The 16,015-nt window shown below is 40.7% G+C and overlaps 2 protein-coding genes across 2 annotated transcripts; one reads left to right on the forward strand and one right to left on the reverse strand.

Annotated features, from left to right (window-relative positions):
• Window positions 1–219: 219 nt before the first annotated feature.
• dcun1d3 (defective in cullin neddylation 1 domain containing 3) lies at window positions 220–5,616 on the reverse strand. Its single transcript, XM_071926757.2, has 4 exons — window positions 5,271–5,616; window positions 4,000–4,085; window positions 2,714–3,271; window positions 220–1,868 (listed from the first exon to the last, which is right to left on the reverse strand). Exons 3-4 carry the CDS (start codon window positions 3,157–3,159, stop codon window positions 1,328–1,330), a joined length of 987 nt encoding a protein of 328 aa, XP_071782858.1. The 5' UTR covers window positions 3,160–3,271; window positions 4,000–4,085; window positions 5,271–5,616; the 3' UTR covers window positions 220–1,327.
• A 495-nt stretch (window positions 5,617–6,111) lies between these two features.
• On the forward strand, window positions 6,112–9,422 carry lyrm1 (LYR motif containing 1). Its single transcript, XM_071926799.2, has 5 exons — window positions 6,112–6,165; window positions 7,358–7,548; window positions 7,641–7,701; window positions 8,633–8,664; window positions 8,767–9,422. The coding sequence occupies exons 2-5, from the start codon at window positions 7,390–7,392 to the stop codon at window positions 8,878–8,880; spliced, it is 366 nt and encodes a 121-aa protein (XP_071782900.1). The 5' UTR covers window positions 6,112–6,165; window positions 7,358–7,389; the 3' UTR covers window positions 8,881–9,422.
• Window positions 9,423–16,015: the final 6,593 nt, after the last annotated feature.

Raw genomic sequence — 16,015 nt, forward strand, 5'->3', positions numbered from 1 at the left:
ATGTGGCTGACATCAATCTCTCGGCAAAGCATTGCTAGTATAGCGACTTAGCAGGGCATTGGCTTTTGTGCATTTCATTACAACCATCACCAGCAGTCGACATATTTGTGAAGTGCGCACACTATATTACTGTATAGCAGTTTAAGGATGTGAAGACTTTCAAACTCTTGAAGGTAAACAATATAAAGCTCTGTGTAACGCCCAATGTAACAGTTCTGAATGTAGCCCAGGTACAGGCATCTTCTGTCCAGAAATGACCAAGACCTAGCTTTAGTCTGTTTGGAGTTTACGGATTTCCAAATACTGGATAAATGAGATTAATGGGGCAGTTGAGAAAAGCCAGCATCGTTGTGTTGTATACACCCTACCCACTTCTTGAATATCGGTGAACATCAAAAGGGTAGATGCTAAATGGAGCACAGCCCTGGCTGTTGAAATAAGCTAAGCCACTAACTGCACTCCTCAGCATTAAGTATTTAGCACTCAATAAACACTCAATACAGAAGAGAGGGCGGGTCTGTTTTCAAAGAAATCAACTTGAAATTTTAATAGATATTTCAACTTTGATGAATCAAAGATACAAATGTAATTGTCATTTGTATCATCTCCAAAGATAAAATGCCCCTGTGACAGAAATTGAATATATTACTGTTTGCCATATACTTGCAGGCCAACAGTTGTCAAGGCAATAGAAGTGCAACCAATTCATCCTCACAGCACCGCAAGATAAAATCATCATAAAGCATCAAATTCTGAATTGATTAGTCCAATCAAGATGATTTCACTGACTCTGACCCTCAAGGTAATACTCATGTTTTGATGGTCAGATGTTATTAGCAGACAGGTTGTCCCAATTTCCCTTCTTCTTTATGCAATATGAAAAGCAAGCCTATTTCCTTGTACAAAAAGTCATATCACCAGTGTTACCAGGTCAAAATGAGCTGTCAAATGATGCTCATGGGAAAAGGTATGGCTTTCTGTTGCCTGTTTTTAAAGCAAGCCTTTACTTAACTCTGCAGGGTTATGGTGGGTGGGTGAAGATTAAAATGGACCACATGTCCAATTACTAAAACACACATGGAAGGAGAAAAAAAAAACAAAGTAAAACAATAACTTAAATAGAAGTGCTTAAAACATAACAGTTCTTAGAGCCCTTTCAATAACCAGAAAATAAGGTTGCAAAGCGGGAATCCCACCCCAACAGAATAGGAGAGAGAAATGAATAGCGGTAATGGTAATACTAATATTCATCAAATGATTCACAGATGTACAGTTCACTTATAGGTCATATCCTTCCCCTCCCTCCCAAGTATTTCTCGTCTCCTGGTCAGTGGCCCCCCCAGGTCTGTGAGCCGCGGCTGCCCTCTGTTTCAAGTCTGTCGGTGGTGGGAGAACCCTCAGTCTCAGTACATCTCCCCTCTTCCTCCTTTGCCCTCAGTGCCTCCTCCTCTTTTTTCCTGCGTTCCATCTCCCATTCCACGAAGGTGTCGAAGAGGCTGGGCCAGGCCTCGTCCTCACTGTAGTTGCTCAGGTCAGGCCCAATAGCCTGGGTGAAGTTGAGGAACATGTTCCATGTGTCCCGCGAGATGCCCCGCACACCTGAGGGGTTCTCTCCCAGGAAGTCCAGCCAGCGCTCCAGGATGGCGGGCATGTCCTGGGTGAAAACCAGGCGCCACAGGGCGATGGCGATGTCGCGCTGCAGCGAGCGCTGGCCCTCGTCGGCGTCCAGGCCAAACTGGAAGGTGAAGCGGTACAGGTCCTTGAAGCTCTCCTCGCCCTGGGCATCCAGCAGCATGCAAGGGAAACGTGAGCAGATGCCCTCAAGGCTGTCTGCCTGGATGGCCCTGCAGCCCTCCACAAACTCCTTCCTGATGACACAAGGAAAACAGAATGATATTAACCATTTCACTCAAGAAAATGAGGCCCAGAAGTAAAGTCTGTACTTCTCAACAAAGCTATACGAGCAGCAGTGGACCTAACTAATAGCTAAAGTTGTCAAGAGCTACAATAAAACCACTTAAAGTCATCTAACACAAACAGCAGGCTGAGTAACTGCAAGAATACTACAAACACATCAACTGGACAAAGAAAGAAGCCCAGCCTAGCTCCTTGCAGTTTAATAAAGCAACAGAAAGGTGCCCTGGGATATAAGTTTCTGTCAATATAACTCTGACAAACAGTACTTTCACTTCAGCACGTCAGGCCCTGACCCAGGCAGATATGCTTTGGTATCTAACCCCTACAACAATGTAGGCTTTTCAAAATCAGATGTAATATAATAGCTTCAGTAAGCAACAGTTGACAATGAAACATGTTCCTAACCAGAGAATAGCTGTTGTCCAAAAAGCCTCTGGATAGAAAAGTGCTGAGTTAAAAATCAGAGAGGGGGAGCAGTGACAAGTGACCCAGCCAGCAGGCAGCCCTATTCATCTCAGACACTAACTGCCGAGTGGGAGTGCAGCGTCAGAGCCGGATCCATTTTCTGTGTGCCCCCTACCTGTCAGTGGGCAGTTGTGTGTAGAGTTGAGTTGCTGAAAACTGAGTGGTGAGGGTGGGGTGGATGGACTGCTGCACAGTGAAAGACTGCGGACTAGGAGGTCAGACAGTGCAGGGATAGGCAGTGGTTGCCATCTTATAAAGTGACCAGAGGTAAGGGAACAAGCTAGTCATCCTAATAATACCTCCCCAATTACACACCCCAACCCCATCTTACCTTGTAAACTTGCACATGGTGGCTGCCTGAAACTTCCAGGCAAGAACAAGCACTCGAAACTCTGCAGGGTCCACACACAGGTCGTTGCAAAACCTCTCCATGCCCTCCTCCAAGATGGCATCTTCCTGCTCATCCTTGTAGCAGCAGAACAGCTCTTCGATGCGCAGCAGCGATAGCCCATCTCCATCCACCAGACACTCTTCCTTGCGCGGGTCTCCCATCACTGTGGGGATGACAGGCGTCTCCACCGTAACCACGTCCTTGGTGCCATTAGACAGCTCACTGGGGGCTTTGCTACACGGGGCACTGGGCTCTTCCTTGTGCCCTCCCCCACCGCCTGCACTACCACCTTTCTTGTGGTGGGACTTGGAGCCACTCTCCTTGTCTCCACTCTTGCTGCCGAGTGAGGACGTTGGATTCTTACACTTGGTGACACACTGGCCCATGTCTCTCTCCCTGGTCCCTCTTCTGTCTTTCCTCCCCTCCTTCAGGCCCCGTCCGAACCACCTAGACGCCTCTGCTCTGGCCTGGTGAGACGTCTCAACATGCCCTCAGGCCCTGAGGTAAAGGAGAATTTAAAATAAATAGTTCAAGGTCATAGAGTGTAGCTCTCTGCAATGTTGATTCAGTCTTGCTCAAGATCAAAAAAGGTCAAGATCCATGTTTCTATGGCTGTTAGTAGAACAAAATCAAATGCTGATTGCTAGAGTAGTGAATGATGAAGGATCAGTTAGGCAGCTGTGAAGCTCTGCCACCACCCTAAAGCCTAGAGGTGAGGATGAGAGAAAGTAAGGTCTACATGCACAGAATGTATACACAGAATGCTTACACAGTGTGGGTTACCATAGAAACCCTGACAAAAAAATACAAAAAAAAGACAACATGCTGGTAACCACAGAAACCTTCAGAGCTAGAAACGGTTTGTGTTACACAGAGCCACTAATAGAAAGAGTTTTTGACATGGTTCTTCAATAGGGGCCATATTGCTGCTCTCTCTTTTTTTTTAGATCCAACGGATACAGGCAGCAGATATGCAACGGTGCTTCCCATATCACTATCACCACCATGATGAGATGCCAAACATTAAAAAATTATAATCACAAGCTGCTTAATAGCAACCATGGAACAAGACTGGAGCTACAATAGCTGCCAATGAAAATTGCAATGCCCAAACCCTTTTACATCAATGGCTCCGATGTTACATCTACACAAGAAACCTTTGAGTTGCTCTAGAGTTTGAGAATTAATACAGTAGCAAGTTAGTAGTAAAGTAGCAAGTTACTCACAGACAATTCCTCAGATGACAGTGGCCATTCTAGATGAAAGTGTCGTCCTATTCTGCTCCATTGTTGTGACCTTGACATCCGCAATGCTGAAAGACACATTATCTTGTCATCATAAGCAGAATGTGATAGCCTGTCTTTCCCAATCCTGCAGGACTATTTTTGTCAACACGCCATGAATTTGTAATTTGAGATCAACAAAGCAGCTTTGTTTAACCCAAGATTATTCAGTTAATTATTAATATCTAAAACGTAGACCACTTATATAGTATTTAATTTAAAAATATATATATTGTATACAGTGGACTTTACATCTCTGGGACTGGGGTTGGTATTCACAGGGTGTCCAGATTATAAGGAATATATTAAGGAACCTCTCTCACAAAGCTAGCTCAATGACTCAAACAACTCATGATCACCCTTAGTCGTTGTAAAATCCATGATTTCACTTCTTTAACCACATAATGGTTTAACTTCCTCGACTTTGTACTGTTGTGTTCCTTTATCTTGGTAAGTCAAGATTCTTAGTGGTTTAGATCAGTACAAATAAAATATATCAAAAATCCAGAATATACAGTTTCTACAGCTCATTACACAGAGCATGTAAAGGCAAAACCGTCTCTCTGGTACATCCAGGCTAAATCTAATGAAAGCTTGCAGGCCTAGTTATTTAATATAATTCTTTATTATCTAGCTTAGCTAGCTAGCATGCTAGGTTAGTCAGACATTGATATCGATAGCTGCTATCTACCAACATAGTTTACAGCTAAGGTTACTCCTGCAAAGTCACAGAGTAACGTTATACAAATTGAGATAAAATACTAACGTCTTGAAATATGTAGCAGTGGCGATAATGCATAGTTTACAAGTTGGACAGGTAACGTTAGCTAGCTAACATTATTTAGCCAAGTTAGGTTAGTTGGCATTGGCAAGTGGCGAGCACAAACAGGATCAAGTTAGAGAGCTTTTAAATACACTCACGCCAATCCAAAATGTCATGTTAACGGTAATTTCTTGACTGACTATACTTAGTATTTTTCTTTTTACTATTCGCCAATTCAGATGCTACTCTCTATGAAGCTGTTGTTGACTCGCAAAGGAGACATCACCGCCACCGGGCCATTTGCATCAAAACTGCCTGGCCCTGGCGTCGTCGCCATAGCTAGCTAGCTAGCATCAGCTTGGTTAGCAAGCATAACGAAAAGTTAGCAATCAGCTATGTCTTTCGATCAAGCCAACAAGAAAATAGAAAATATCCACGTAAGGAAACTTACCCTTTTAAAAACATCTATTACATGGAATCGGATGTACATCACTACAGGAATGCCAATCCAAATAAGTAGTTAATAAGTTAGCCAAGCTAGCGTTAAAGACCAGCAAAGAACTGAGGCAAACTCGTCGCGTTAACTCAGATTGCTAGCTAACTAGCTAGCAGCTGGCAAGAAACTTCCACATCAATGTCGAGTTTTGCTTCGCTTTTAGAAAAAAGACAAAGCTTGCTATCAACCCTTGTACACTTTTGAATCCACTTGGAATTTTGTCCGCTCATTGAAGTGAGTTAAAAGATCATCTCGGACTAAAAGCAGCCAGTTTCTTTGTGCTTCCCCTTTAGTCATTGAGTGTAGTGTAGCTACATTATGGGAATTTTCACTGCATCACTTCCTCCCTGCAAAACAAGCATCCATCTAGCAAACACACAGCTGATCTTCATCGCAGGGATGGGAGCGATAAGATTAATTATTTATTTTAAGGAAACAATTTGTTCATAATTACTATTTTATATTCAGATGTATAAGTCTATATGGAACCATTTAGTAAATGACATATTTTAGCTTTGGTATTTTTATATAGGGCAATTTGAAAGAATAATATATAGCTATACCTCTATATGGAGGTGTTAACCACCTTTGATCATTGATCTGAGATATAGTGGGTCTTCAGGCAGGGGACTGTAAAAATGGAGAAATATAGCAAGTGGGAAACAAGTTACACACTTCCCGCTGTAAAAATGTTCGACGGAAAGTAGAGGCATTCATTTAGTTTATTTTTTTTCGTCGTCTCGTCTTTGCAACCTTCCCGTTTAGCAGACAGTTTCGATAAACGTCATCACTAAGCGACAATGTGATGCTGGCCAAGCTAGCTAACTATCCATCCCTTCAGACGGAGCCGGTAGGTCAAGTTTTGTAATGTTTAAAAACTGTGTAGTCTAGTGTGTGACAACAGAAATGCTGGTTGTTAAGATGAATCGCACTTACTTTCTAATTTTACCTTCGTTCGTCAACAGCAGATACCTAGTTTGAGGAGTAAGTGCTAACGATAACGTTAACTAACAATACAAGTGACGCACAGGTATTACCCAATGGCTTGTGTTTGGTAATACAAAATCGATATATTTACATCTACATTGATACTTAGGAATAAAGCAACGACACTATTCTCAATACATCCTTCAGCTCAACACACAGCAGACTCATGATACCTTTCAGTCATGAACTGTAAGGTTATGTATGCAAAACAGAGACGTGTTTATGTTTTTAGTGCCATCTAATGGCGAGTAATGGAAACACTAGAAAGCTTTTTATACAAGTAATAAACACTGTACGTAATACCCCAGCCAAAAACATACTGTACAGGGTTTATACCAGTAATAGACACTGTACAGTATGTAAAACCCCAGCCAAAAACATACTGTACAGGGTTTATACCAGTAATAGACACTGTACAGTATGTAAAACCCCTGCCAAAAACGTAAATAAACAAGGTGTGACCAAGGCAACTTTGCACCAGTCAGTCTCAAGTCTTGAGGCACAAGTCTCAGGTCAAATTTCAAGTCTAATGTAGAACACCAAGTCAAGTCAGAACAGATGAAGAATCCAGTATCAATGTAATATCTTAAAGACAACAAAATGTCTTGGACCTTTTCAATGCAATATGGTTTTAATATTATAAAAACCTGGTAAGAGCATGATGAGTGTGATTTCTATAATCAGTTTCAACTTCAATAAATTCAATCATTCCATACAAATTCAGAAAACAGAATTTAAATTCAGTCGTCTGGTGGAACAAATCTCATCACTTTCAATCTAAGTCATTTACACAAACACAAGATCTTTTGTCAAGACTTTAGAAACCTTTTGAAGTCATCAAAGTACAAGTCAAAGTCAAGTCCCAAGTCACCAGAACCCAAGTCAAGTCTCAAGTCTTCTCTTCATGCATCAAGTCAAATCTCAAGCAATTAAAATTGACTCTAGTCTCACTTGAGTCCAAGTCATGTGACTCGAATCCCCACCTCTGCTTTGAGTTTTTCCTGTCTTCAAAAGCTGCATGAATTATAGACAGCTTCATTTGTTTCACTGTGCAGGTACACGCTGATTTCTCAGATTAGGAGCCCTGATGACGGCTTCCACTCGTCAGACGGTGTTGTCGCTGTACAAGCGGGTGTTTCGCATCGCCCGAACCTGGCAGGCACAGACTGCTGTCACCAGCGACACAGAGACTGAGAGAAAGTACATTGTTCAGGAAGCCCGCAGTCTATTCAGACAGAACCAACAGGTGATGAAATGTTTTCTGCTCTCAGAAGTGAAAGTGCAGTGGATTTATGGCAGCTAATTTGACTAATCGTCTTCTTTGTTGCTTCTCTAAAGCTGACAGATCAAGAATCAATAAAGAAGTGCATCGAAGAATGTGAAGCAAGGATAGAAATAGGTAAGAGTGGAAAGATGCCACAAGATTTCTTACCTATTGACCCATGACTCAACAAAGGTCCTTCCCATCCATGTGGTTTTGAACAACAGAATATATGGGATGTGAAGTGAATGTAATCTTGGATCTAATTCCCTCAACAAAAAAGAATTTAAAAAAACCCTGTGAGGCAGAAAAAGAGCAGCGAAAGAAGCAGAAACACTAGTATGAGCAGGGTTTATAATGTGATCAGTGTGTGCGAAATAGAAACCTAGGGTTGTGCTTATTGGCAGAAGTTACATCAGAAAAATATTTGGCTCTTGCATCCATGATTATTTATTTGTTTGTTTGTCTATTTATTTATTTAGATTGTAAGAGGTTAGTAAGTCCTTAAACTGTAGGCAATGGACATGTAGTTTAGTGTTTTTCCCTCCTACATTCAGCTCTTGTACATTCCCTTTTTAGATCATGGGTGCTGCCATTTAACCATGGGGATGTTATAACAGAAGGTAGCTTTGAAAGGGGTAAAGAATCTAAGACAGGAGAGCGTAAGTGGTTAAAGCACCTCCAAAAATCATCTGTACACTGGGGGAAGCACGTGGTTAATGTCTAGGCTAGAAGGTTTTTGCACTTTTTAAGAGTTATATTTGGTGAAGGGCCGTGGCTAGAAGACTGGAGGAGGCGAATGTCAGTGGTAGGCTCTGAACCCTAGCTCAAATATTGATTTCATCAGAATTATCCCCAATTAGGATATCACACAGATTTAAAAGGAAAAAAATCAGATTACACAGATGTTAATGTTCTTAGGATATTACTAGAGACCAGTTTTGAAATTTATGTTCGGACATATTTATGCTGAAATTCCCATTCCCATGTTGATTTAGTTATTTCCTGACTTCATATGATCTTGAAGATGCCCACTAACTCATACTGTTATTTTCCTTTAACTTGACAGGTCTACACTACAGGAACCCATATCCAAGGGCGGTAAGTGCTAATCACGCATCAGATTATCTTTTTCTGTGTCTGTGTAGGTTACATTGTTGTTGAGAGGTTTAATTCAATATTTTTCTGTCCATGTTCCTGCAGAGCTACCTGCCTCCGATGGGACTGGCAACGCAGAAAGGCAGGAAGCTGCGAGCACAGCAGCGCCTCAGGAAGCAGGCCAAGCCAATTTACTTACAGTCACATGACGAGACCTGATGCTCCAGCTACTCCATCCTTGCCAAGAGTTCATGTTACCAAGGACAGGAAACTGGAGTGCAGGCACAGGCTGATCTCAAGGGTTGGGTTTTCATTACCACTCATTCAAAGATGCAAGAAAATCCGTCGTTCAGGAAAAAGCCATTTATTTTCATTGTTCGGGCACATTGTAAAGATTTTTTACTGTAAACGCAGGTCTTAACTATAGTTGAAGGCTTCCAGCTACTGATTCACAGGAACGCTGTCAGTGTTGTGTATCTTGTAATATAATATGCCATCAAGTTGTATTATATTTTGAATTTATTTATTATTTCATGTGAAGAATTGTTGTACTACTTGTGCATAAGAAATAGAACCATATAGAAAAACAGATTTGGTGTGTAAAGTGCGTCAAAATGCAAATACACATTCTGACATGTTTTCACTGTTTTGTGCCACCTATGACTTGTTCATTAGCAAGTAATTAAACTGCCAAGAAACATGGTTTATACTGTAATATGAAGTTGCTCTTATACCTGAGTAATAAGGATGTGACCTGACATGAAGAGTTTTAATATACTGTACAGTATGTGGTTCCACAATAAGAGGATTTAATCCCCTGTAATAACTTTTCTTACCATCATAGGGTAACCTCATTGTATATCTGCACCACTCAAAGCAAAATGCCTCAAAAATAATTGAATAATCTAAGTCTGATCAATCAATCAATGTTTCTTCTCTCATCTCTGCCCATAGGGGACAGTAGCAAATGTTCATCTATACAAAATAAAATGTCCTAGCTCATAATAACTTAATTTGAATGTTGAAATTCAGTAGTATTCCCCTTTAAGAATTGCCCGTGAAAGAAAAACATCATACTGTAGTCGTAGCCAAGTCATAACAAGGTTACAGTTTAGAAGGTAAGCATTCATTATGATTCTCAAGAAAGTAAAAACAGAGATAACTATTTTTCCAGGACTGATGCAACGTTGCAAATACGGGGAATGTTACAGCCAGCCTCTATAGTTTGAGCATCAGTGTAAATATCTTGGACCAATCAGTCAGTCAGGCTGATGTATGCCTGTGTATTTCTTGCCTATAAACTTATTTTGTAGGCATAGTAGTTGGCTCAAAACCCAGCTGGCAGAGGCATCCCACCACTGTCTTGATCCAGTGTTTCTGCAGCTGGTGGACGGGAAGTAGCTGGTAGAGCGGCCTGCGGTGGACAGGGTTCCTCGACGGGTGCTGGTTTTGCAGACAGGAACCGCATCCATGTTTTCTATCTTCCCCCCCCTAATATCACCCCATTCTTTGGCTTCTCTTCCATATGGGTGGTCTGTGTGTTCACCTGGAATACAAAAGGAAAATATGAAATCCACTCCAAAAATGTTGGCAAAAATACGCTGGAAAGGAAGCTGGAAAACAATTGAGAGTTACATTTCACTTGTCTACAACTCAAAGCCATTGTAGTCTGTGGGGATGATGCACTTCCTGGTAAAGTTCAGAGACACTCCAGTGAGGAAAGACTGGGTGAAGTAAAAGTCAGAGAGCTAGTAAACTGTAGGAGAGCCGTTTTATATCTATTCCTGTCATTACAGACATCCAAGCACATACTGTATATTTAACTATAAGTGTAGTCAAACAGGGGCAATAACAATAATAAAAAACTTTATTTATATAGCACTTATCTAAAAGCAGAGTTTACATAGTGCTTTACAGGAAGGCACAAAAACAGGAACAGAAAATATAACAGGAGCAGATATGATGGGAAACAAGATTAAAAGACAGAAATATGTGAAATGAAATGAGATAAAAGACTTAAGAAAACAAGTTAAACGTGGGATCAAAGATCAAAAACAATGATTTAAAAGCAAGTCTATAAAAATGTGTTGTGATTTTGAGTTTGCCAGTCTTCCACCATGCCACCTCATGTGGGAGACAGTTTGCTTTAAAAACAATAGGGAAATTGGTTTAAAATGGCTCAAAACAGCAGAATGTTTTGATAAATCAAACAAGTCCTGGTCAGGGGGGTCTGAAGATCTGAAGTCTTATGTTTTCTATCTTTTTGGTAAAGAAAACCAAGAACCCCTCACACTTCTCTGGGAAGGGAATAACAGCGAAATACCATGAAAAATACCTCCAAAGTTATGGCAATTGTTTTGATACCAGGAGAAGTTGGAGAAGTATGCCACACTCGCATCTTTAACCATCTTCTTATACCTGAACATTTGGTCTTTCATAATATCCTAATTCATTTGTTGCTTGTTTTTCTTCCAAATGCTTGGAAGACACAAACAAAATGCCTTACTGTAGACCTGGGGGAAAACATATTTGTATATTGACTCAAATATTTGAACTAGTTAATATGTACTTGATCAATCTTGCCAGACACTTAAATAGCCTCAGTAGTGCCCTCATAACAAGGATTTTTTCCCCCTCATTTTCACATTAATTTCAAGCAGCGTTATTTCCCACCTGTAGGAACTGCAGCCCGGCTCAGAGATCAGTCACTGAGGGAGGGAGGGGTGGGGTGGGGGTGGGGGGGGGACCCGGCCACCCACACATCGGGCACCTTGCCCAGCATCATCCTGCCGAAGATGTTCTCCAGCTCAGCTAACAGCAGCGCCTGACCTTCTAGAGCCCCGCCGGATGTTCTCCGGGCCGACATGCTCCACCTGAGTGAGCCTGAGAGGATCGAGGGGAGACAATGGTGTAATGAAATATCCACTGTGAAGTATGTCATGACTGCATTGTGCCCAGGTAGATCCATGCACATGAGTTATTAATAACCCACGTTTAATGGGTGTGCGATTTCAAGCGATATCCCCTCTAGCATACACTTCCTGAACATATGATTCCACATAAGTTGTTATCACCTGTTGAAGTGAAAGAGATGAGTTACAGGGAACCTACATTATCCATCATCTCATAATCATAATCTTTGATGCAGATTCCAATCAAGAATATAAGAAACAACCTCTATGTATTGGGCTTCTTTTGCATTTTTGAAGATTATAATTATATATAGAGATGGAGAATTATCACTGGTTCACATGAAGCAACCACAAATCCCAAATTTATGTCCCTTTTTGCAGTGACTTCAGAATCAGATAACTTTTGGATATGTGGATATTTTGGATATTACAGATTGTCTCTTCCTGAACCTAATTTAGCAAATGTATTCATTCAGCCATTTGTTGTGGATTATATCTTTACTTTAAGCCTCGTTCTAGCATTTTATTTTTATATTTGAAGGTGTTTTCAGTCATGTCAGACGGACATTTAAAGAACTACAGCCCTCTTTGTTCATCACATTTGATAAATAAGTGATTTTTTTCTACGTATCAAAAATTCCTATACCCATTCAAAGTAATAAAACTGTACAGATAAAACAATTAGCGTGTTGTTCTGCTGTCCAGATACTTCTGGAGCTCTGGAGTGTATTTTCAGTCTTAACACAAAATGACAGTTAGATGATGGAAAATCTGATCTGATTTGATATTTCCTTTTTCTCCCTCAGTGACACATCCTTGAGACATCCTGTGATGAGTAGCTTCCTGGCATTTTTTTTCTCTGACTGAAGTAATCAAAATATCCCAGAATTTCTCCACAGATATGATGCCGGTGTGACAAAAGAGAGCAGCTTGGTGGGTTACTTTCAGTTTTGTTTGTAAATCAGATCACTGCTGGGAAAGCAGCTTAATTCCCATAATCTTAAATCTTGATTCATATATTGATACTGGTGACACTGAAAAGCTGTGGGTGGGGAAGTGGGGGAGTCAGTGATTCATGTTCATCCATTCAGTCTGATTCATGTTCATTCATTCATTCATGTTGAAATTTTGGGAGAAGTGCACTGATGCCATGTTTGCAAATACGGAAGTACTTACTGCTCAAAGACATTGCCGTTCCCTCCTGCTCTAAATAGATATTGTTTTAGTTATTTTAACTTAAAACATTTCAAGGCAGTTGAGTAACTTTGCTGCGTAGGTGGGAAAAAAGAGAGAGTAAGTTGAACATAATAGTACATAATATGTTCTTATATTTCTTCCTTTTCACTAAGATCAGTAAGATGAAACAGGAAAGGAGCACCAGTAATTAACCATATTTTTTTAATGCAGCCAGGTAACTTGAATTAAAGTGCCTTGTTTTTTGTGCAGTGGCCCATTCCAATAATGTGGTACATTTCAGTGGGTTGGCTGTAGCCCAAATGTACTTGGAAAGCCCTTTGTAAGTGTTGTAGTCTATAGGGACGACAGTACACTTCATGTACACTCCATGTTCTGCCCCACTTTTCAGCAGCACCTCCTGCGCAAAAACATCTGTGTAACTGAGGGGAAATTCAGTGATATGCGGATCGCCAAACACGACTTTTGATCATCTTGGTGGCTCAGTTCAGGTTTCTTCTCCGCTGATGTCACACCAGCACTCGTACTATAGACTTCATTAGGTGAGAATATAATTTTAACTTCATAATACAGTGTGAATCACCATGGCAAGCACAGCCTCTTCTTTTCTAGGTAGATGTTGAGGTCTTTCTTTACACATAGAATGAAGAAATCAAAGCCAAGGAAAGTGCACGAGGTTCACTGAACACAAAACACACTCCATTCACAAACAATTTAACATAGAGCAAAGAAAAAATGTGTATAAGAGTTATAAGAGTTCAAATCCAGCAACCGTCCACAGTCAGCAGCTTGTCCACCCACTGCCGGGGATAAAGAGAGAAAGAGTGAGTATAAGAAGGAATGAAGAGTAAAATATTGACCAAGAATGTTTGTTGAAGAGGAGAAGAAAGAAAGGGGATGTCAAGGCTGTTTCTTCAAGCCAGACTCACAACTCAGTTCAGTATCCCTATAGAATTCATGTCCATTGATTTATATGACGAGGGCTTTTTCCTGCCTCTCTAGTGCACATTTTGTCCTCTGGTGTGACTGTGGTTGGCAAGGGAATACTACAGAACAATGGCATCTAAGCAGGATGTACATTTGTAAACATAAAATCAAGGAATAATGGCCAATTTCTTCTAAATAAGACCCATATTTCAGTCATGCAGTCAAATATCCCAAAGGGTTGCTGCAGAAGCTTACAGGCTGCACACAGAGAAAACAGGCTGCAGAGGAATCCTCAAGTGAGATAGTCAGTAAATTGATCTCCTGAATGGCAGCGTGACAAGAGTCTGACAAGTGGACAAAGTGGAAACCTGAGCCTGCCACTACAACATCAGGATTAACTAACTAGATTGTCTACATAAACCAGTCTGAAGATAGACTATCATGACGTGACAGCTGGGGTTTCTGTCTGGTTGGCTGACTAACTTCCAAGAGAAGCAGTATTGAGCTGAGCAGTGTTTGTTTCACACTATGACCGAGAGCGGATATTGTCAAAAGTTTAGAAATGCAGCCACCAGGGGCGCAATTTTGACTTTCCTTCCCTATAACTGCAGAATTCAAAATAATCTCCAAAATTCAGTTTTAAAGATAAAATTCTGATAATTGTCATTGTCTTTTATTTTTTTTTACTAAGATTGAATGCTCCATAATATAGATGCTTTATTTTCCATTGAAGATAATTGCATGAGGGCAGCATTCATAATACCGTCAAAAATTGAGTTGAAATTCTGAAATATTTTATCTACAAAGACTGAAACATTTGGTAATTAATTCTCATGGATATTCAACATTTATTAAGCGACAACTTACAGTGCCTGTGTTGGAATTCACAGTGAGACATTTTCATGTACTGTGGGCTCCGTTTTTGAGAATTTAAAACTGTTTATTGGTGAGGATCTGGAGATGCTGTATAGCAAGTCTGGTGTCATTTGAAGATTATATTGACTGCTGCTGTGCCACCAGGACAGTTGGTTCCACACTGTATGGGTGTTGCTCGGTATGTGACTGGATCTGTGTGCATGTATGCAAGTTCCGTGCATTTTCATGCATGGGAAGGCTGTTTTGGGAAGAAGAAGAAGAAGAAGAAGAAGAAGAATACATAAAATACAAGAGTGAAAGGCAGCAGAGCTGGCTGGCCCCTAAGTATAACAATGAAAAATCAAATAAAATCACCAATAAAAGCTCACTACCACAATTTAACTGCTAACATATACTCAGCAAGGCCCACTACAAAAACGTTACATCCTCAACAAAGGATTAAACCCACATACAACAAAGAAATCAACAAACAATATGCAAAACCTAAATCAAATAATGTAATGTTGTAAAATGACACAACAACAATATACAGTATTTTCAGCCTTAACATTGTAATGTAATGAAGAGATATGTTGCAAACTCATCGTTTGTGTTGTTGGCTGCTATAAGACATAACGTCTCTACATCTAAGAATAAGTAAGTACATTTTAAAGTGAGGTCAGGTTTGTTTGTATAGCCCTTAATCACAGGTACAGTCTCAAAGGGCTTCACAACACCCACACAAATGAAACAACACCCCACTGACAACAAGGAAATAACTCCCACAAAAACCTCATGAGGAAGAAAAACAAATGGAAGAAACCTTGTGAAGGGCCTGACAGAGAGGAATCCCCCTAGCAGGACGGTCAGGTGTGCAACTGGTGCCAAGAGCGGGCAAACAAAGATTAAATGTTGCTAACAAAATGTTGAATACAAACTGTATACTTATAGCCACCAGGGGTCACAACATACTAAGAGCTGAAGCCTTGTAGTTCAGCGAGCTCACTGTTCTGAAGAGGAAACATGACCAGACTTCACCAGTGTGAATAATCATGGACTTGCACTGGCCTCTCCTGTGCATTTGCAGATACTTGTGGCGAAATCTCTCAGATTACAGTCGACTTCAGCTTCAGGTCTGTCACGATGCAAGTGGCTTACGGACAAACGGGACCTGGGCCTGCACTGCCTTTCAGTATTTCAGACACACTCTCGCAGAACAGTGTGTAGAATATATAATGTGAAAAGGATGCTCAAAGATTAACTGTGAGGGTGACGCCACTTGATCAGGGGTAAAATCAATCAGCCAATCAATCTTAAATGCCTGCTGCTTTTAAGACAAAACAGGACAAGAACTGCAACTGTTACCAAAAGACATCAAACCTTTTTCCATAGGCTTTTCTACGGCCGCCGGTGATCTGTCTGGTTGCCTGTTGATTGGCTATTTATGGCTATTTCCTACTTAAATA

Source organism: Centroberyx gerrardi, chromosome 20 (assembly GCF_048128805.1).
Source record: "Centroberyx gerrardi isolate f3 chromosome 20, fCenGer3.hap1.cur.20231027, whole genome shotgun sequence".
Taxonomy (NCBI): Eukaryota; Metazoa; Chordata; class Actinopteri; order Beryciformes; family Berycidae; genus Centroberyx; species Centroberyx gerrardi.

Bases quoted from the DNA above. Each gene is read 5' to 3' on its own strand.
- dcun1d3 (XM_071926757.2), bottom strand. From the start codon at position 3,159: ATGGGCCAGTGTGTCACCAAGTGTAAGAATCCAACGTCCTCACTCGGC. The intron at 1,869-2,713 runs GTAAGATGGGGT...TTGTGTCATCAG, and splicing joins ACCATGTGCAAGTTTACAAG to GAAGGAGTTTGTGGAGGGCT.
- lyrm1 (XM_071926799.2), top strand. From the start codon at position 7,390: ATGACGGCTTCCACTCGTCAGACGGTGTTGTCGCTGTACAAGCGGGTG. The intron at 7,549-7,640 runs GTGATGAAATGT...GCTTCTCTAAAG, and splicing joins TATTCAGACAGAACCAACAG to CTGACAGATCAAGAATCAAT. The intron at 7,702-8,632 runs GTAAGAGTGGAA...TTAACTTGACAG, and splicing joins TGAAGCAAGGATAGAAATAG to GTCTACACTACAGGAACCCA.